The sequence below is a fragment of the Scophthalmus maximus genome, chromosome 21 (assembly GCF_022379125.1).
Source record: "Scophthalmus maximus strain ysfricsl-2021 chromosome 21, ASM2237912v1, whole genome shotgun sequence".
NCBI classification, from domain to species: domain Eukaryota; kingdom Metazoa; phylum Chordata; class Actinopteri; order Pleuronectiformes; family Scophthalmidae; genus Scophthalmus; species Scophthalmus maximus.
The window spans coordinates 11,207,265-11,229,785 of record NC_061535.1 but is presented as its reverse complement, the minus strand read 5'-3'; the positions used below and the strand labels follow the sequence as shown (position 1 = coordinate 11,229,785).

At 47.0% G+C, this 22,521-nt stretch overlaps 1 protein-coding gene across 2 annotated transcripts in view; it reads left to right on the top strand.

Moving 5' to 3' along the window:
- Positions 1-22,521, top strand: part of reck (reversion-inducing-cysteine-rich protein with kazal motifs) — a 41,670-nt gene that overhangs the window by 7,610 nt on the left and 11,539 nt on the right. Inside the window, exons 2-18 of one of the 2 annotated variants that reach the window (XM_035619197.2) lie at positions 4,691-4,749; positions 7,685-7,759; positions 10,265-10,301; positions 11,271-11,356; positions 11,504-11,551; positions 11,964-11,997; positions 12,452-12,649; positions 13,483-13,747; positions 13,847-14,020; positions 15,487-15,699; positions 16,684-16,820; positions 17,668-17,811; positions 17,933-18,121; positions 21,292-21,414; positions 21,622-21,793; positions 21,990-22,067; positions 22,176-22,519. In XM_035619197.2, the coding sequence (XP_035475090.1) occupies positions 4,691-4,749; positions 7,685-7,759; positions 10,265-10,301; positions 11,271-11,356; positions 11,504-11,551; positions 11,964-11,997; positions 12,452-12,649; positions 13,483-13,747; positions 13,847-14,020; positions 15,487-15,699; positions 16,684-16,820; positions 17,668-17,811; positions 17,933-18,121; positions 21,292-21,414; positions 21,622-21,793; positions 21,990-22,067; positions 22,176-22,377 (2,234 nt within the window). In that variant the 3' untranslated portion in view covers positions 22,378-22,519. Of the gene's footprint in view, positions 1-4,690; positions 4,750-7,684; positions 7,760-10,264; positions 10,302-11,270; positions 11,357-11,503; positions 11,552-11,963; positions 11,998-12,451; positions 12,650-13,482; positions 13,748-13,846; positions 14,021-15,486; positions 15,700-16,683; positions 16,821-17,667; positions 17,812-17,932; positions 18,122-21,291; positions 21,415-21,621; positions 21,794-21,989; positions 22,068-22,175; positions 22,520-22,521 lie in introns of those variants that run through there. The other variant, XM_035619195.2, reaches the window with a different exon arrangement.

The window sequence follows — 22,521 nt, the reverse complement described above, 5'->3', positions numbered from 1 at the left end:
CTTGATTAAAAGTTCACTGCAGTGGGACTCAGCAGTCGTGGAATAACAAACAACAACACAGTCAAAAGTTTTCAGTTTTTTTGCAGTGTTAAATGACGAGCCTCACGGAATTCAGTTCGCTAAAACCATCTGCCAACTGCGGTCGACTGTAAATTACAGTCGGCAGTTTAGAATTTTCTAAAAGTTGTTGATGAGTTCAGACTATGAACCGACAGACAGTCTCTCTCTTTCTATATATATATATATAATAGATAAACTGTGAAAATGGACAAAATGATCAAACCTTTCATTCTCGAGATGTAAAATTTGAATCTGGACAAATATTTTTTTCTTTCCGTTGCAGTTGTGGAACATTGCGTTAAACCTTTACTCCCCCGGAGTAAAGGTTGGTCGGTCGGAGCAGCGAACTCCCTCTGACCGTCGCTTGCTGAGAAAACATTGCTGATGCGATTTGCAGGAGGGATCTCACACCGTGAGCGGCAGCCTCTCTCGGTGTTGTTTCAACCCCCCCCCCCCCCCCCCCCCCCCCCCACACGTAGATTTGTTTTTTTTCTTTCTCTCCGTCACCCAGCATACCTGAGCCCCAGCGGTCGGGGGCCACACGTTCCTCTCAGGCTGCATCCACACCACTGCCTTTTCGTTTCCGAATGGCGTTTCACGATCCCCGTCCAAACAAACCGGGAACTCGTTAAGATTATTTTGTTTCCTTGAGTCGGATGTGCCGAGATGATTAAATGACGTGTTCCGTCGGTGTTTAATCTTCCCTCTGTGTTCGCAGTCGGTTGTTTGCTTTTTTTTATTTTGTCACACAGGACGACCCGCTCAGAGGAAAAAAAATCTCAAAAGAAAAAAGGGACGAGAAAACAAAAAACAACAACAGATCCGATACAACAAGAAACATATGCATGAGGAGAATAAGGGCCACAGAGACGGTTACAAAACCAAACCCACAAAGCACCATTCAGAGCAACATGCAACGCGTCAGGCATGACAATTTTTTATGAATATGAATGATTTAACCATTTGTGTTATGAAAAAATGTTACGAGGTCAAAAATGTAGACGTCGTGTCCATGCACCCGTCTCAAGTCACTTTCAATTATTTCTGAGTGCCGCTATTGCCCTGGGTTTTGCCTGTCAGGCTCCGCCGCAGAACCCTCAGACCCTCTGACGGGCTCAGGTTGCACCCAAGAGATGCGCGTCCAGTCCACGTATGAACTCTTTATCGTAGTCTTTGTGAGACGGCAGCAAAGTTCCGTGCGGTCGACTGAACCAAGTGCAACAATGCGGCCGACCGCTTCACTTCGTGCTCGTGCCCCTGGATGTAACAGTGTGGCCGAGGGGGGAGCTTTTGTCCCCGTTGTGTGTACGCCCAGCCAGAATGGGGCCGGCGCTCATTAGCAGCCGGCCAGGGGCCGCGTACTGTACAGGCGACTGAATGGTCTCCATCATCCCTCCCCTTCCCTCGCGTGATTATGTCACCTGCCATTGTTTGGAAAAGCTGGTGCGTGTGTGTGCGTGCATGTGTGTGTGTGTGTGTGTGTGTGTGTGTGTGTGTATGTGTGTGTGTGTGTGTGTGTGTGTGTGTGTGTGTGTGTGTGTGTGTGTGTGTGTGTGTGTGTGTGTGCGTGCGCGTGTGTGTGAGGGAGAGAGAGCCTTTGTTCTCGGTTCGTTCAGGCCAGAAAGTACAGTGACGGAGACCAAAATCAGCAAGAAAAGGTCAAGAAAACAGGATTTTATTTTAGCCCTGCCGACACGATTGTGAACTATTATGAACTCAGAGTCAGTTCAAAGACCTCCAGTTAATCTTCTGGCACACGAGGAGAGAAAACGGCTGAAATGTGTCAAAGTCGCGCAGGCATTGACTGGCATTTTGGACTCCAGCGAAAAAGAATGTGAACACATTCAAACTGTTGCGTCTCGTGTGAAGTCCTCTGAACCTGCTACAGCTTCGTAACGGGCCAGAAGTATTATTTGCACACGTCTCAGTTTACCCTACGTCCATCAAACACATTGACATCATTTAGTTGGTCTTTGTTGTGTTTATTTGCCTATAAAGTGAGATCAGATCACACACACACACACACACACACACACACACACACACATACATACGCGGAGACACATTCTGATGCCAGGTGTGACCTGATGAACTCCGCACGTGATCGGATCGCCAGAGAGAAGACAGATGTTTTCGTAGAGGTCTGACGGGCATGTGGGACCATTGGTATTGTTTCAGGAACCGGCTGTCAACCGCGCTGTATCGACGCTCCGATGCCTACAGTCCTTTGTCGTCTAACGTGACTCTGAATCGGACCATAATTTGCTAAATGAACATCGTGCCGTATTGAGGAAGACTTGAAACTAGCGACTGAGACCGTAAACTCCTCGGGAAAACGTTAACCGGTGTTATAAATCAAGTGAGGAGGAGAGTCACTTTCTCATAGGCAGGTTTAAGGGCACTTCTGCATTGGCTTCATTTTTCATATGAAATATTATATATCCTAATTATCAACTTATTCGTGCACATCGCGTACACACACACACACGCCAACACACAGAGTAGAAAAGCCTGCTCTTCTTCAGAGCACCAAAGATGAGTGTCACAGACAGAGTGAATGTGATGGAATCCAGACACACACACACACACACACACACACACACACACACACTTACCCTCGCACAACCCTTTGAATATGTGAGGCCAAATATCGCTCTGTAAAGGGTCCTCACAAAAATAGAAGTACGAGTACAGCAAACACGAAGACGAAGGCGTCACACGTGCACTTCCTTCGCACACATGGACGCGTCGATAAGTGTTATGGTTTTCATCAGCCTGCGTCGGGCCTGTCGAGCACATTTTTTCCTTCTCTTTAAAGTCTCATAATTCCTGCCAGCAGTGGTCAAAGTCGGGGACTGGAGGAGAGCGAGAGAGGAGCGCCAAATAAGGACGGGCAAAAAATGCAGTCGCCGCTCATGGACACTTATATATTAATTATGATGAGTCGAACTTTTACACGGAGTTCTCCGTCCGCCTCCTGGGAGATTCATCAGTGCCACCGCCTCCACTGTGCGATCCGCCCAACCCAAACAACGCATGCGGGATCTAAGGGAGCCGGAGGAACTTTAGCCCGCTGAGATCTCGGCAGAGTGTGTCATCACTCAGGTTTTGTCAAAACAGTTTATCCATTCGGTCACACTCCGGCAGCGACGCGGTGGTAACTACTCGATCCGGACCAACTGGCGTCGTCCGCCTAAAAGGGGAGTCTGCGGCACCTCACTCGTCGTGTGGTGGTCATGCAACTTGTATGGCTTTCAAACCAATGAAGAGGAAGAGTAAATATAAACAAGACCAGACACAGACGTTGGCGGATAAGGGCCGAGTTCCCACCGCGCGATTTTTAAGCCTAATTCTGTCTCTCGCCGTCGAAAAGGCCCAAATCGGAGGATTTGCGGAGGGGTCTCGCAAATCGCCGACGTCTGCCAGATGTGCGGCAGGCTAAACATCCGGACGTGTCCTCGGGCCCAAATCCTGTAGTGTGGACGCTCCTGTGACTGGCAGTGAGTGCGTCGGCTGCTACGCCGGCGGGGGTCAACGCACCACAGCCAATGGCGGCGCAGGGGTTGACCTTCTCCTCCTCCGTGCGCCACGCGCCCCGCTGCCAGCACACCTGAGCGGCCGGAGCTGCGTTCCGGCTCGGCATCACTGTGCGAGACTTGTTGTGAAAGTCCAGGCCCCGGGGGGGGAGGGGGGCGGGAGCCGTTTGTTGACAGCAAACCGAGCCAAGTCACTTACTGGAAGCCTGGGCTGCAGTGTGGTTCGAAACGCCGCTGCCAGCCAACATCTTCAGTGTGTCTGTGTGTGTGTGTGTGTGTGTGTGTGTGTGTGTGTAGGTGATACAAATTGTGGAAACTGCTCACCTCAGAGTCTGGTTCAACTTGTCGCAGACAGTGTGTTTTTTTTGGGCGCTGGCATTCGACTTTGTGAATCCAGTTCGTGGAGACGATGCAAATTCCCTCCACGTCATTCTTCGTGCCGAGGAACCTGGGAAATTGTCCCGTGTGTGTGTGGATGAATGTATTACTGCACGTCCGTATTCTGGGGGTCAGATTATGGCAGTGCTTTTCTCTGAGTCTCCTTCTCTATTCATTCAAAAGACAAATTCAATTTAGATTTGATCAAATCTAGATTTGATCCGTCAGTATTTCATGGAAGCTGCTTCCCGCACGTCGGCTGCAAAAAATGATGTCAGATGGACAGACACTGGCCATTGATCGGTTCGGGCAGAGCAAAATAAGATTACCTCCTTTGCCCAAAAGAAAGCTGCTGTGAACAAGATGTCGAGCTGATGAGGTGAAGTAAAATAAAATGATATTCTGATTATCATATCAAGTTTTATTAAACTTTCATGACATGGTTCACTGATATTGGGAATGGAAGTAATGGCCAAAATTGACATGAGGAGTATTTGAATTTTTATTATTAATTTATTTGCCCTCTGAGCTACACAGAAGAAATTAAATGGGCACGAGTTTTACATTCTCGCGTTCATCTTCCCGAAGGATGAGCCCCTCTGGACGGTCCCTGATCTCATCTCACGTGGCGACATCCTCAGGGCGAACTCCACATCTGTAGCTCCGCACATGACGATGGTCCAAACTTACCGTTTTTTTTTTTGGTTTTCCCGCAGATCCCGCCTGTTGCCACCATGCTGCCGAGTTCTCGTCCTGTAAAGAAGCCTGTGACCAGGTAGGCGCACACACACACACACACACACACACACCCTGTACACTCAAATGCACAAGCCCACTGCTCGGCCCATTATAGTCGGCTCATGAAAAGAGTTTTTTTGAAGGGGAGTGATGTAAAGTTTTTTTTTGTATCTTGGCTCTTTGAAGTGCAGAAAAGTTCTGCCTCGCCCTTTTTCAACTGGGAGCAGGTGATGCTCTCTCTCTCTCTCTCTCTCTCGTCCTTCTTCACAGCAAAAGAGACAAAGATGTGAAAGAAGCTTTTCTCTGCGAGCGACAAACGGGCAGAGTTCTAACCTCATTCCTGCTTTTTGAAGTACAGGGGAGTGGAGTGAGGGGGCGGAGGGGGGGGGTTGACATTGGAGAGGGAGGTTGGATGGAACTTATTGTCCTCTTATTGGTTGACATCATCATCATCATCATCATCATCATCAGACAGACCATGGATAAGAAAAAAGGACATTAAATCACCCACTGAAAGTGGACACAAAGTAGAGGAGAAATGTGAGGGACACGTCAAAGGAACGAAAGCGTGGAGAGAGAAACGCGTGCGTGTGTTGCTGCAAAGTTGATTGGCCAATGACTAAATGCTGTTGCTTAGGGATGTGATGACATATTCATATCATGCTGCTTTACAGTCGTAGTCAGGGACCATTATTCGACATTATTACAGTGTTTTTTATTGTATTTATGCTTATTTCCAGGGCTCTAAGTCTAACAGCTAACCTTTCCCTTCACCCCCGCGTAGTCACACACACACACGTTCCACAACAGGGAAATGTTGGTTTTGTCAGTGGGCTCATCATTTTCCTGCTGAACTCAAAAAACTCAAAACCTGAAAGAAAAAAGAAGAAACTTACCATTCACTACAGTTAAAGGGGCAGTAAGCGATTTGAATTCAGCGGATACGTCCTCGCGGCTCGCTAGCTGTCGACGTGAGCGCCCACATTTTTTTTTCTCCATTTTTGTCCGAGCCCCCGACCGGTGCAGTCCAAAAAGCAATCGACAACCAACAATCTTTCTCCAAAATCGCTTCCTGCCCCTTTTAAGGGACTTCAACGAACGGGCTCTAAGTGTGTGTGAGTCGCTTCCCCCTTTAATGTAGTGAACCCGTTCGACCCGCCGCACACATTCCACAACAACTTCATGTTGTTTGGGTCGCTCACGCGGGTCGACTTACTGGGTGGCGTTCCCATGAGTTCCTCTAATTCCTGATTCTCTGCAGTCAACGCGTAGAACAAGTGGTGACTCTGGAGGTCTATTTGGACTGAGAGGATGGTTATTTGTAGCCAACGGATCTATGTGTCTGCAAGCTTTCATTCCAGCGAAACACTGCAGACTTCAATTCGAAACCACGTTGGGACGAGGCACTTGCCGAACTCTCGGGTCTCGGCGGCAACTGGCGATCGGAAGCCGCCGCCGCCGCCGCCGCGCTGAACCCTTTTTTTCCCCTGTGTTTGATGGAGCCGGCACTTCATTCACCTCCCAGAGAGTCTTACAAATGGCCCCCGCATGGCCCGTTGGGTTTCAGAGTTCGCCTGTTGTTGCGTTGTGAGATCCCTTTGATTTTCCGCCAGCAAAGCAATTGTCGCTTTTGATTGGTGTTACCCAGTGGTGTCAGTTCGGGCCGGGTGTACAAGGGGCCTGTGGAAAAGGAGCAGATGGATCTGCGTTTGCATTCCGTTGATTTAATTTGCCCCAGCGAAGAAAAGTCCCGAGAACACTTGATCAAAAGCGCATCGTGAGCACCTGCAGCCCGGGAATGAATATCCTTCAGATGGGCCGTGGGGCAGAAACGCAACTGTCACATTCCCTTTGTCTCGTGAAGGATCATGTGCAGTGTCTCCATGTTCAACAAAAAAGCATGGCAGGTACAAAAGGTGTGAAACAGAAACAACAACTGTGCCAGTGTTATTACGTTTTTTTCTTTTTTCTTCTTCAGGGAACTAAAGCCACATTTCGACCAAAAGTACCGGGAACTTTTTGTCCCAGGGCGACGCCCCTGGGACTTCAAGGTCTAGGTGCTTCTGTGAAAAAACGCAGCCAAAGTTTGTTAATTGTTCTCTCGGTTTTTTATTTCTGTCCGCGTTTCCTTTGTGAAGATCAAATGGTCGACACTGTGACCCGCAGATCGTCGAAGTGGTCGCCGTGTTTCGAGTCACCGTTGTGTCCAATAGTTGTGGTAAATAAGCCGTTCTCGGAGGGAGAGACGCTGTAAATCGCACTTACTTGGTTTCATAACTTCACACTCCGGCCAGAGACTGTTGGCAGTGGCCGCACTCTCCCAGGCTCTGGCCCCGAGTGTGCGTTTGTGCGTGCGCGTGTGCGTGTTTAAGTGTGTGTGTGTGCGTGTGTGTGCGGACACACCACAGACTTTGCGGATGACGGTCGAAGTGTGTGTATATCCGAAAAAAGTTTGGAACGGACCCCCTCCTCCAACGTTTTCCCATGGTCGGAAACACCTCCGTGCCGGGAAACAAAGCAACCCGAGGCGACCGTGATATACTGATGTCTGCTGATTCCGATCAGTAACCAGGGCCTCAGTAAAAGAGGGAGCGGCCACCGGTTCTGGTTCTGGATGTGTGTTTTCTTTTTCCCTCCTTAAAATTTGTTCGATTTCAAAAGTGACGTCTGCCGGTGGGGAACAACAAGGGATCTGCTGAAGAGTTCCACCCAGTCGGCGCTGAGCGAATGACCCCGGGGTCCTCCAAAACAATCGGACCCCGAGAGCAAATTGTACGAGCGAACGAGTTCGTTCTGTACAGTCCGTGGCTGGAAGGCGCGTCCTCCGGCGTCTGACCCCGCCCTAGAACACGACAGCGAATGACACGGAGGCGATCGGCCGCACGTTTTCTCAGAAGTCCTTCACGGGCACATACAGCACGCGGATTCACAAAGTGGTCACATTCATTCTGTGTTCTCCTCCCGTCCCGCAGCTCGCCACCATAAAGAGTGAGTCTCGCCTGAAGCATCTCCTCCAGAGGTTACCCAGTTACTGTCCGGAGTCTATGGTGAGTCCACTGTCCCTCTGCCTGAACCGCTGCAGATATGTACATATATATTTCCATGTGCACGTCAACCTGGCGTGGGTGCGACCATCGTCTCCTGGATGCTGCGAGGTGAAGCATCCGGACGACTTGGGACTCAAGGTTGTGCGGTATCGCGTCACGTCGCGTGAGCTTTGGATGAACCTTAAAAAATATTCGGAATAATTGATTTTGTATTTGATTTTGTTCCCGCTCCTCGTTTCTCGTTTGGGACGTTACGGTTTTATTGTCATTCAGGCTTCATTACTGTTGGATATCGAGTGGAGCTGTCGGATGTCGATTTGACCAACTTTTTGTATTGTTCACAGAAAGAACGAATAAGATTTAAGAAGTTGAATGGTTGATAAGAGAGAAATTCATCCGCAAAAAACAGCCTCAGAGACTAATGGAAAGAAGAAATCGTGAAACAGAATGACAGAAAGTTAAATGTTCGCCCGGGTCTTCACCTTCTGTTACGTGAGGACGCTCTCTGCAAATTTTTTCCTCATTAGTTTTGTCGGAGTAAAAGATTCGAACTTCCTCCTCTGGCTAAATAAAAACATTTTATCCACTTCTGGATGTTGTAAATAACCCCTGGACTGGGTCATGACGCTTGTTCTTTATTATTTCGGAGCACATGTTAAGTTCTCGTTGTGTTGCCTGTGATTTACTCTTGGTCAGCGTCAAGACCAAATTAGTTATCGACTCTCTCATTAGACTTATACAGGAAGCGGGTTGGTGGTTATGGTTAGCAGCACCTGGTTACACACACACACACACACACACACACACACACACACACACACACACACACACACACACACACACACACACACAGGCTCCGTCCTTCCTCCCACTATTGCTAATTACAAAGCAGAGAGGCGAGTTGGCTGCTCGTCTCATCTCTCTCCAGCAGTCTATTAGAACCACACCAGTAATTAGACTTAAGCAGCCTTAAGTGTTTTCTATCATTGGAACATGTTTTTTCTGTTCCCGTTTAGCCAAGCCGACGGGAAAAGCGGCTGAGAGCGATGTGCACATACGTGTGCAGTGCGCAGCCAAAGGGAGCATGCAAAAGAGACTAACTAACAAACAAGCACAATGAAACACACAAGGGAACAAAGGAAATGTTGGAAAGGAGTGTTGGAAGTCATTAAAAAATGTGGTGCGTGGGCTTCACTACCATGTGCTTAAATCCACTGAGCATCCTCCGAGGAAGATCGCGGGACGGGGTTGAAAGCTCCGAGCGGAAAAAAAGCTTTTGCCGGGTGAAAAAAGGTCGGGTCAGTTACTAAAATCTGACAAAGGGGACACATTTGTATATCTACTGTTTTTAATATGCAGATCACAGCTGACAATGTGAAGTATGCAGTGCACAGTATGATATGCACAGACGCGTTTGATATTTTTCGGAGAAGAGGTAAATCTCAGGTCTCTTCCGCTCCGATAAGAGCAAAGCTCTTATGTAGGAAACAGTGTTTCATTGGTCACTTGTGGAGCAGTTTGAATGGTTATTTCAGGCTAAAAGGAAAGAGAAAGGAAAAAAAAAAGATTTGTATCAGATGTACACACACACACACACACACACACACACACACACACACACACATACACACATACACACACACACACACACACACACAAAGGCCCCCGATTCCCCCGATAGACAGGGGCCTTCTGCTTTGGCTCGTCCAAGCCGCAGCGTTATTCCTCCTGGCAGGTTCTTGCCTTACTGGTCCCCGCTCCCGTCACAAATCATGTTTATGCCTCCACGTTAAAGCCGCTGTTCCTCCTCAGTCGGCCTTATAAACGCGGCTGACGCCCGCCGACGGGAGCCTTTGTTCCGCGGCCAAGGGACACGGGGGGAGTGTTAACAGTGACGTATTAGGGTTTTACAGGATCGGCCGTCCTGTGAAAAAAAAAAAGCAAAAACAGCACGAGGAGCTACTTTTTCTTTTCCCACTGCCACGTTTCTGTGTCTCTCCGTCCATTAGGCAAAATCTAAAATCTCAATCAATCCCTCTCACCCGAGGCTTAAATCGCAACCTGAGAGTTGACAGTTCTCTGACTGGAACTCAGTGTTCAAACATTAAAATAACGCTGTCGTTTTAACCTTTTGCCACTTCACATCACATTGTTTATCCAATGTTAATTTAGATCAACCCTCAATGGACCCCTCACGTCTAAACTTTCTGGCAACCAACAGTATGATAATGTTTTATTTTCTGGGCACAGGCATCAACCAGCTATTAAGAACCCTTTAAACGACACCGAGCAAATGAGCGACATTATAAAGTATAAATAATAAAAAAAACTTTAAACAGACTCACCAGTTTGTCTCGGTGCTGAAATTTGATCTGTGTGCCAAACAACAACGAAAAAGCATATACTTAAAAACTAAAGTATATATTTAAAGGTTCTTAGCGAGGATGTATTGTGTGAAACCTGAACAAACATGAACCTTTTTTCCCCCTCTTCTTTGCCTTTTAGAATGAACTGTGGATGTGCATCAACTCTACTCTTCCAGGTAAGCGACGATGTCCGGAGGGTGTGAGGTGCTGTGCAGGTAGTTGTCAAAATCATATTTACATGCACAGTGTATCGAATGATGTAAGGTCGTAGTGTTGAATGAGCGTCGGATCACGTAGTGGCACCCGCTAAACGCTGACGTCCCGTCAGCCTCGGGGCGAAAGATTGAAGCCGTCACAACTCCTCCCTCAGATCCCGTGCGATATCATCCATTCCTCTGATGTTCACTGCATGCCAGCAGGGGTTAGGGGATTTTACCCCGGTTGTGTAAACCACTTCTCCCCAGCGTCAATTAATAATTCCCTCATTTCTTCTGAACGGCTTTCCAAAGGTTTCGCTAAAACGCAGTGGAACTTGGTGGAAACTGTAATTAAACCGGGGGTGTACGGGTACTGACAGAGGGTCTGTGTGTTGGGGGGCGAAGCAGGGAAAACAAACGCGTCAACAATAGTCGGGGTTTTTTTTGTGCAATTTATTTCTTAAGAGAACTGGGATGAAATATAGACATAAACTGCACTGTGTTGAACTAGAGAGCGTGTGGCGATGCGATCACATCGCCCGCCCCCGGCACTCGGTCGTCATCGCTACATTATTACATGACTGCTCAGCGCTCTCGTCTCGGACCGCGCCCGTCTTTGAACTCGGCCCTCCGCTCTGATCTCAGCTACACGCCCGTAAAATGTCACGGCGCCTATTCTTGGTAAGGTTGGGATCCTGTAACGGTCCCCAAATCTGTCGACAGACAGATGGACGGTTAGTATTTGATGTATCTGTTAGTATTATTAGTATACACTCGCAGCAATATACCGATTTGTGGAAGGATCTAATGGATGATTCATCTGACTTCCTCTAATAAATAATGTACCGTATTGACATTGGACAACTCTAATATCAACCGTCTGAGAAAGGGATGAATATGTATCTATGTCACTCATGATTGATTGTGTGGCGTTTGATTTGTCTCCAGGAGTATCCAGGAAATCCGATGGCTGGGTGGGTCTGGGCTGCTGTGAGCTGGCCATCTCATCGGAGTGTCGCAGGGAATGCCGACAGGTGATGAAGTCTGATCAGAATGTGTGCAGCTTTCTCTATAGAGAACAGTTTTAATAATTCATGTTTAGATGAGGGTTTGTCTCTGCTGCTCTGTTTTCAATGCGAAGGTTTAACCTGCTGTAATTTGTACTTTCTCTTCCCTCGTAGGCGTCCTCTAAAAACGACATAACTAAAGTATGCAAAAAAGTCACAGAGGTGAGTGTCTGTTTTTATTAATTTACATATTTTTAAAGTTTTCTTTTTATTGAAAAGAACATAGTTTGTATATGAATCTTGGTGAAAAGACAGAGCCGGGAACCTGAGTTAAGTTAATTAAATTATATTAGATTAAACTTGATTTAATTTAGGTGTGAGAAAATGGTTAAAGAATAAAAATATATCTATTTTATCATTAATTATCTACGATGGCATATTAGGGCCATTAAAAGGAATACAAATGGGAGATTTCGAGAATGAGATTATAATATAATGAGAATTACGACCAAATATTAGGAGGGGAAAAGTCACAATTTTTTTTATTTTACGATAATAAAAATATAATTTTTGTAGTAAGCTGAGCAACAGTGGAGTGGCCAGTATCACCACAGTTTTCCTCTTCTCGTTCCAGAATTCCCTCTACAGCTGCATCACCAAAAATGAAAGTAAGTTGATACTCGTGTGCACAAAGATGAGGAGAGGAGAAGAAGAAGAAGAAGAAGATGATTATTGCAAACATTGATCTCATCTCTCCCTGCAGACATAAACAAATAAACCCCCTTGATCTTCATCGCTATGTTTTCAGATGGGGAGATGGGCTTGTTTGTATTCTTCCTCTGTTTCTGTCTCACACACACTGTAAATAAACAACTCTCTCTTTCACACACGCACACGCACACACACGCACACACACACACACACACACACACACACACACACACTATTTCCCCGACAGAATGTGAGGTCAGTCACTTCCTCTGGAGAGGTCGGCTGCGTCTCAGTCTGCCTCGGCCAGAGTAATGAAATCTGAGGAGTGTTTTCATCAGCCCCGAGCTGTTATTTGTCATAGTCCCACAAAAATAATTCGACAATCACGTGCGCTTTGTGTTTTCCCTTCAGTGGGCTCCACCTGCTGCGGCTACGCGGGGCGTCACACCACCTGCAGGGAGTACTGCCAGGCCATCTTCAGGACCGACTCCACGCCCACCGTGTCCCAGATCACCGCCGTCAAAGAGTACTGCCAGAGTCACAGCGCTCAGCTGCTCAGCTGCGTCAGCAACTTCACCAAGTCCTACCCCATACGCAGCCCCATCGACAGTAAGTGCATCGCCGCGCCACGCTGTTGGCCAATTGAAGAAAGATCATAGAGGCAAACCTGTGGAGATGAGAACGGTAGAGAGCTGTAGCGTGAAGAATACCCGCCTCACCATCCACACACTTCTGCAGCATAAACCGCGTTCTTTCTCTTCTTCCTCTGCCGATGTACACCGTTGTTCTACGCAGTGAAGTGAAATATGTCAAAGAATCTGGACTCCTCACTTTTGTTTGGAGACCGACTGTGGAGTTAACATTTCTTTCAACACAATGAATCCAGTAGAAGTAAAAAAAACTTTTTCTGCTGAGTTGAAGAAGTTATCTCCAACTCTCATTTTTCTTTGCTTCAGTGTTTGTGTGTAAAATATTTTCAAGTGGACTGAGCCATTAATATACAGAATTTCTATCTATATATTTTTTAAATAATCTGTTTTCCTCAATCCATCCCTAATCTTATCCATCTTTCATGATCGCTTCTCATGGGAAAGACGGTAGATGGGAGCCTCCTACTGGAAAATACAAATCACCTCATATTTCAGAAGCGTCTGCTCTGGAACTTCCTGAAAATGTCAAATCAAAAGAAAGCTGTTGCATCATTTTCTAGTAAAAATGCTAAAAACAAGTTCATATGTTTACCCGGCCTCAGGAAAATGTAAGACTGCACCTTCATCTTTATGAAATGTATTATTCTTATTCTTATTATTAAGTGTGAAAATGTGATCAGGGGCGCACAAGAACTATCGATACTCTTGGGGAATTGTTACGCGAATTCGCTTCTGCACACTCAATGGTGTTATAGAACATTTTCCATCAGTCCCTCCCTCCCTCACATCCAGGTCTGTACTGCTGTGACCGGGCGGAGGCCACCCACTGCCAGGTGGCTTGCCGGAGGATCCTTCGCACCATGAGCACAGAGCACGAGATCATGGAGGGCCTGATCGACGAGTGCCGCTCCCAGCCGCTCCCTCAGGAGCCCATGTGGCAGTGCTTTCTGGGCAGCGCCCACCCCCCCTCCCCGCCCGAAGAGGAGACCCCGCATCCCGCCAAGATGGACTGTGCCAAGCTGCACTGCTGCGCCAAGGCCAACACCTCGCTCTGCAGGTGAGGCGCGCCGGCCGCGCACGCGCGACGCCCACCGGTAGGTTTTGCTCTAGTCCTTCTCGTTCCTGACTCAACCCTCTTGCGCTCTGTCGCGGCCAGGGACATGTGCCAGGAGATCAGCACCAACTGGGGCAGCCAGACGTGGCAGGACTTCGACCAGCTCTGCGAGTACAACCCGGTGGAGGCGGAGCTCATCAACTGCCTGGCTGACGTCCGAGAACCCTGCCAGCTTGGCTGCAAGGACCTGGCCTACTGCACCAACTTCAACAACAGGTCAGGTTCACGGCCGCTCTTACCAGGGCTGCACTGATGGGTTCTCATACAGGGAACTGTCCTGTGCAGCCCTCTCCACTACAACGCAAGCGGATATGAACACTTATCTGTATTGTGTATACATGAATGTACGTGTGAGGTGGGCACTTCACATATAGACAATAGTAGCTGCAATGGTGTTTGGATCTGACAAACCTATTGTTAGGAAGATAGATAGATAGATATCAATCCACGGGTGCACACACACACACAACAGACAATAAATAAAAGAGTACAAACTCTACTAATCAAAGTCCTAGTATTTGAACATAAAAACCTATATGACAAATATAATAAAATGCAATTAAATTGAATTATCTGAATTGATTTGAAAAAGGCATTGACATTAGTTTATCATGGAGAGAAACGTGGCGACTTCAACAATAAGCCGCAGAAGTCTGGCCCCGATAAAACCGCTTAAATATCCGCGTTCTGTTTTGTCAAAGAGGAAGACTGTACGATTAATTGCCATTTTCATTCCGATGGCATGGAGCTCCGAAACAAAGACAAACAAACTGCACTCTTGTTTCTTTGAGTTTCCCCTGACGGGCTCCAGGAGAGCCTCGTACAGCTCTCTCGTCCCCTGAGGGGTTCAAACGCTGGGATGTGTAGCCGGGAGCAGCATGGAAATACAAACACTGGCCTGGAGGTGGTTTCTGTGGCTAGTAACTGTGTGTGTATACATGCAATGTCTGTCTTTGACATGGGTGTAAGACAAAGAAAGGCCTGAGTGACTCTATGCTGGACTGACAATAATTATGATTATTGGTAATTAATTAATTGCAGATTACGTGCTGTTCTGGACCCCCCCCCCCCCCCAAAAAAAAAGGCTAAACCCAAAGAGCAGAGTATATTTCTCTGTCCTGGTTAAACTGCCCCGGCCTGCCGTTCTCCATTACTGAACACAGGAACGACCTTTAGCAAGACGCTCTCAATGAGAATCAGCTGATTGCCCCAATTTAGTTGTTGTTCGAGAGGGAAACCCCAGTTGGGGTTGAATAAAGTCGAGGATCCAGGGTCCCACTCACGCACGCACGCACACACGGTCGCTCGCAGATAAACAAAGCTGCCACTCATCAGGAGCGAATGGAAAGGACGGAGCCACGCCCAGAACTTCTGCCTGCAACCTTCGCCGTTTGAAAACCGCCAATTAGCTGACTCACTCGAGGCCGAACCCACCAATCAGACATCAAAGGCACTTCCTGGTGCAGTGGGAGAGGAAAACAACCCTCACATTACCCAGAGGGACGTGAGCTCCCTCTGTTCAGGCTGCAAGGCCTTTCAGCTGCCAGCACATGAGCGAATCGCAGGTGTTGAGATACTGACGTCACCTTTTTTACTTTTAAAGCTGCAAACAAACAAGTTGATTTCGGCCTTTGTGTGTCTCCCCCCCCCCCCCCCCCCCCCCCCCCCCCCCCCCCCCACAGGCCGACGGAGCTGTTCCGCAGCTGCAATGTCCAGTCGGACCAGGGCGCCATGAACGACATCAAACTGTGGTCCAACGGCACCATCAAGATGCCGTTCATGAACATCCCCGTGCTGGACATCAGGAAGTGTCTGCCGGACATGTGGAAGGCGGTGGCCTGCTCCCTGCAGATCAAACCCTGCCACAGCAAGTTCAGAGGCAGCGTCATATGCAAGTAGGTCGACCAACATTCATGTACATATGTATTATTGTACACGGACAATAATTTCTCAAGTGGCCAGGGCCCAGAGAGAACAAGGCCTGTGGGGCGGGCTCACATTAAGCTGTTTGCAGAATTGGGTCTGGACCTTTCTTCAGGAGTGTGCCGTTCACATGTGAAGAACGCAGAAAGGAGATTCTCCGGGGCAGACACACTCAACAGCAGCAGGAAGATTTCCAGTACCTTCCGTGGGAATCCTCACATGGGGAAATTTGACTAGATGGCGGCCGGCAAAGTTCTGGGAAATGTCCAGAGTAACATTTGCGGACGCTTGAGTCCTCACGTACAGCCCCGGAGGGAAAATTTCCGGAAATTGAAAGCAGCTTTTATTCATATCTCTTGTTGTCATCTGCGGTATATCTTTATCTCGGCTCACTTTTGTTTTTCCCCTTCAGGTTGGGTTCAGTCTTGACTCAGTCGCTCTCCACCTCCTCTCCAGACTCTGCACAGTCTGAAGTAATGTCGTCGATGGCGAATGATGAGAGTAAAACTTACAGTCGGAGGCTCTGCCCGTCACTCAGGATCTGCCCTGTCGTGTGTGTGTGTGTGTGTGTGTGTGTGTGTGTGTGTGTGTGTGTGTGTGTGTGTGTGTGTGTGTGTGTGTGTGTGTGTGTGTGTGTGTGTGTGTGTGTGTGTGTGTGTGTGTGTGTGTGTGTGTGTGTGTGTGTTCATCCCTTAGGCTACTTCATAGGTCTTGTTCAGTCATTTGTCAGACACAGCCTTCCGTTCAGTTTTTTTAATCTTCCATTGTCTTGAATGACATTACACCGTCGCACATTGTGCTCACGCTGCCCCGGGCTGTGTGTGTTGGCAGAGCACCCGCTACCGCCATGAAATTACACATGACCTCTATGTGCTCTGTTAAGCGGTGCTGTACTACACGGTGCAGCGCAGGCTCGCTCCGTTCTCATGCTCTTGTTATCGTTTATCTGTCCTCAGGTCAGACTGCGTGGACATCCTGACCCAGTGCGGAGACAGGAAGCGTTTCCACGAGGGACAAACTCCAGAGAGGATCTGTGAACTGCTGTCGCCCATCGACGACCCCGAACGCTGCATCCCGCTCCACAGATACCTCAGTGAGTCACAGTGCTTATTTCCTGGGGTACTTGAAGTGTCCATGAGTCTCCAGTTTGGAGCGGCAGCCCTTCCTTTCCTGTAGTGGCATGCAGACGAGCTCAGTTTTAGACGCATGTGCAGCAATGTAACTAGGAATAGAAGGCATTACAACAGTTCTACTCATGATTCTTTATCCGCACTGCTGTCAGCCCTTGGATCGTTCTCCGTCAGACAGAGCTGTAAGTAAATTCTTATCAGGCCACCAGAGGGCGACGGAACACAGAGGCTCAGAAGCTGAGCTGATGAAGCTGTTCTTGGCATCATTTAGCAAAAACAAGAGCTATTTATACATTTAAGAGACACGGAAAAAAAACATTCACATCTCAGTGGAGCGGTGTTTCTGGATCAATTCCACCGCTTTTCATCTTGTGCCATCATGCGGATGACGTGCAGTTTAGAGTGAAACATTTCAACATCTGGCATTCATGTTCTCCTCAGGATCAATCGCAATAACTTTGTTCATCCTCTTGACAGTTCCAATCGATCATCAGGTCCAAAATATTAATTTGGTCCAAACACCTAAGCTGCAGAAGTAATTAAAAAAAAAAAAATTAAAATCTCCATCTGCCTCAACAGCATCATTACATGCTCACAATCACAATCACAATGAAAAATTCTCATGTTGACCCTCTTGGCATGCTGACAATAAACACATTATCATTCTAAGAGACTTGTTAATCTGTTCAACTGTAAAGTAAGGTCACAAATCACTGGCGTTAAAATAAATTTGAGGAGTGATATATCATAATCGTGTTTCATCCCTTTTCCAACCCTCGACTACACCCCTACTCCATTACGCACTTGTAGCCCCCAGTGCCCTTGGCAACAACGTCGTCGAGGAGGTCATCCATCCATGCAACCCCAACCCCTGCCCCAGCAACCACTTGTGCCAGGTCAACAGGAAGGGCTGCCTCGATGAACTCAACTGTCAGCCATACCTCTGCGTGCCAGGTACGACCAAACCAAACGCTCAAGACCAGCAACTCTTCTACTGTGTTCACGCGAGGGTCTAACGCAGCATGGCGGCCGTTTTGAGTCTACGTGTTTGTTTTTTTGTGTGTGTTTGTCTCAGGCTGCAAACTGGGCGAGGCCTCGGAGTTCCTGGTGCAACAGGACGCTCGTATCCAGGTGCCGACCCGCGCCGGTCCCGCCGGGTGCTACGAAGTGTGCAGCTGCGGCCCCAGCGGGCGTCTGGAGAACTGCGTGGAGACGCCCTGTGTGGACATCAACAAGCCCTGCGTCGTGGGAGGACAGCGGAAGAGTAAGACCTCCCTCGTGTGTCCGTCTCTGTACTTAAGGATTCCACAGGTCACCAGACCGAGAAAAAGAGTCCCTGTCATGAACCTCAATGAACAAAGTCTGCTGGATGTGTGTGAGTGAGATAGCGGAGATGAAGGTTACCGTCCCTCGGCGACTATTTGAAACAAGTCATTCGACTCTTCACTCCCTGTGGAGAGGGGAATGAGATTTGGACAAGTATAATTAATCGTTAGCATGGAAATTTCGGGCCCTGTTGTTGCCTAGACCTGTCCAGGGTGTGCCCCACCCTCGCGTCTAACGTCTGCTGGGATCGGCTTCAGCCCCCCTGCCGCCATCATCGAAGGATGGAAGGACGCAGGCGCGTTGCCCGCTGTGCGTTGCCCTCTGCTTGCAACCTCTGGATTAACACTTCATGCGGTTTATTAATTAATTTGTCGTTCAAATAAAAGGCTCCAGCCCGTCACAACACAGAAACACGTAGGACCTTCCCAGGTAATTTAACAGTCCTGTAGGTTGCCTGGGGAAAGACAAAGGAGTCAATCAGAGATTATTAAAAATTCAAACGTTGAACAAAAACGTGGCACCATTAAATTGCAAATGTGTCCAAAACTTAACACAGTAAACAAAACTGCATATTTGCGTGAAACGAGTTTGTAGCCCAAAGTGTTGATGGATTCAGAGACATCTGGTACAACGCAACACCGGGTTTCTTTAAGCCGCGTATTTCCTGCTGACTTCTTTGATTCTGTGAGCAGATATTCGGTCTGAATGTCAGTGCTCGTTTTGGATTTTAATTTTTTTTTCTACTTTGTGAACCGTGCAGAAGGGAAATGAAGCAGAATCCAAACCCTCCCTCTGCAGCCTGCAATTACCAGTGATCCAGTACTCTGTCTGAGAGATGGTTATCCTCAAGGAAAAAGTGTTACTGAGTCTCTCTCAGCTAATTACATGTGAGACGCCGCACAAAGTTCATTTGCAGGTGATTCCAGTGGAGATGAGCGAGTTCTTTTCAAATTAGGCACCGAGGCTCAAAATGTCCTCTAAAGCAGGTGACCGAAGCGGAAAGGTTTTGTCTGTGCCGCAGACCGCGGCGGCGGCGGCGGCTGTTGGCTGCACCCGGATCAGAGCCGTGAGCTCGAGTGCGGAGCTAGAGCGTAGTCACTTTATTTTAAAGTCTTCTTAGAGGCAGCAGCACAGATTCCACTTAACCGCCGATCACCGAAAAGGTATTCGTACACCCGCTGCGATGAACTGATCGGCGTTAAAAGGGTCAGTTTGCATTACTTTTGAGGCTTATATTTTAGATATCATTTTTTTTTTTATCACAGTCGGATGCCGAAAAGCTCAAGAGCTCGCAAATATTTATGACACTAAAGCTGTCCTGTAAAACGGTTAGCAGCTCCTCAGGGCAGAATGAAGCAGACTGTGGAGTGAAATCCTCCCACACTCGCGGGGTGGCCATCTGTTTGAAAGAGTAGGAATAAAGATACAAAATCATATTGACTAACTTTGGTCAGAGCCTTAAACATGTGAAGGTGCATTGACTGTACAGTCACGTAGTTCAAGTGGTATTCACACAGCAAAGTTATCCAGATAAACCAGTAAACCTGCTTTTTTTGGTTTGTTTTGGAACTCATTTGCATCCGTGTAAAGTCATGAATCAAGGTTTCCGTTTAAAATTTGCATTTCCGAATTATTACATTACAGTTAAAGGTGCTTTCTTTTGGTTACTATTTTGCTCCTTTTAAAAAAAAATAAAAATGACTCTCCACCGCTCACGATTGCAACAGGGTTGTTGACACCAAGGCTTTTCAGACAGACTCGCAGACTAATTGACACCATCATAAATGAAAACAGAAGGTGCAAGGACTCAAACCATTAGGAATAAGAGGGCAAATCTGCGGCATTTCCTGTGTGAAAAAAGCCTCACTTTCTGAACATAACAGCTTCCCCGAGCACAGGAACAGACCGTTCTAACAAGAAAGCTTGCTCCTGCTAGACTTTTCATTACTTCTGACTTCTCCCCATCACATTTTTAATCATCACAACATTATGATTTAACTAAGCTATAGTGCCTTTAAGGAATAATTTGTTACTTTCCCGCATATAAATGTCTAAAAATTACAAAATTGACTCTGTTGAACTGTGCATATCCCTTATTTTTTGCTCTGCAATTTTCAGTTTGATGCATTACCAGCCGCATATATAACGTCCGTGAATACGAAACCAAATATGAGAGAATATAGCATCCTCATTTAAGCTCCAATGTTTATTTTCATTTATTCATAAGTGCTCAGTGTGCGTCTGCTTAGAAAACTAAATTTTCGTTAGCCCAATGTATTTATTAGTTTTCCTCTTCAAAGGAAGCATAATGTACACACTAATACACATCTTGTTTTTCCTGATGCAAGCGAACCCGAACTTGACAGTACGAAATATGGGTTTTTTAAATAAGTTAATCTTCTTCATCTGGTTGTACCTGAGAAATTGAAGTTGGAAGAGTTTCTGGGTGTAAATATTCCCAGGGCCCATCCAGAATTTTTAAGATATATGAAAATAAGATTCATGAATTTTGAATGAAAAGAAGAACAGCCAGCGGGGCATTAGTGGTTGTAATACCTCACTTCTCTCGTGTAGATGGATGATCATTCTTGACACCAATAACAAGCAATAAGTCAAACACTTGTAGGACACTGGATGTGTCATATTTGTAATAATGTCATACTCCGTCACTCACAGTATGAGACAACTCACTCCTCTTTACCCGAACACTGTCAAAGTCCATCACTCCTCCACAGCTGCACACCGTCAAACAAACACCGCTCCCTCATGAAGGATGCTGGTCTCTAGAGACCAAGTGGCAACCCACCGTGATGTCCCCCGTTGGTTTGTGAACTGCCGTTTTTGAAGCCACCTATTGGACGGAACTAGCTGTCAATCACACGGTATCCACGCCCCAGTGCATACCGTCCTTTTTGTGTCTGTTTGACTCTAAATTGGACCATAATTTACTAAATGAACATCGCTCCGCAATTGGAGAAGACTTGACGTGAGTCGCCCTCTGCTGGTCATTCGAGAGAATACAGGTTTTAGGCAATTCGGATTTTGCAAAGGTAAACTGTGACGTCTTGTTCAAATCTTCATTTGTTGTCTTTTGTGTGTCACCCCCAGACCACGGCACGTCGTTCAGGATTGACTGCCACACGTGTTCCTGCTTCGCCGGCAACACCATCTGCTCCACCAGAGAATGTCTCGGCCTCGGTAACTCGGACGAGGAGCGGCGACACTTCACCGGTGCGTCTGCAGCATTTAAAAAAACAAATCTTATTCCCTTGTGTTTATATTGCATGTTCACTTACCTTATTACTTTTTTCTACTGATGTTTCTTCTAGTCGAATATCTTCTTTGTTCTCGTAAAGCGGAAAAATGTGCTCATTCTGGGACAAATAAAGGAAAATCCTATTTGATCTCATCTTCATATTTGTCATTTCTCCCCCCCAGGTCTTCCCTGTAGTTGTCCGGACCGCTTCATCCCGGTGTGCGCCTCTAACGGACGAACCTATCCCAGTGCCTGTGTTGCTCGCTGCATGGGATTCAAGGACCACCAGTTTGTCTTTGGCCAGTGCCACCTTAGCAACCCCTGCGCCAACAAACCCTGCCAGAGAAATCAGAGGTGGGATTCTTTTTTTTTTCCCTTTCTTTCTCCTTCTCTCTTTTTCTCTTTCCATCCCTTTCGCTGCAACTGTACTCGACAGCATGTTGCTGTTTCAGGTGGCCGCGGTAAGTCGGGGGTAACTGGCCACAAAGCCCAAATTGTTCTGGGAAAATTGGTCTTAATGCGGTTTCTGACTTCCAAAATGTATTTCTAGTTATCTTCACACAGCAATGCCATGGATGAATTGGACACGCGCTCAGAAGACAAAGAGTGTTTTGGCAGAATGCAGACGGTGAACAAAAAAAAAAATCCAGGGTTCGCATCTACGACTTGCAACAAAAAAGAGCGAGGCAATCTTTTTAACTGTAATCATTAATAAGAACAAATCCCTCTGTGTCAGGATCAGCGGAGCTAGTCCCTCAGCATCTTCCCTCCTGAACTGTCATCCACCAAGTAATGTTATGATTTTACATCTTTTTCTTTTTTTGTTTGTACCGAATGTAATTCCACGAAACTTGGAGGAAGGATGGGACACGGGCCAAGAAAGCACCTCTTTAAATTTTGGTGCAGATCTGGACAAAAGGGCAGAGTCTTTTTTTTAATCACATTAATAACATTTTCACCAATTTCCAAGGGAATAATTCATGGATTGTGATGAAAATATCAGGCATATTTTGGGGACTGACTATGTATTTATGAGTCCTGCTGTATGATATTATTAAAAACAACTTGTCTCACTCTTAACT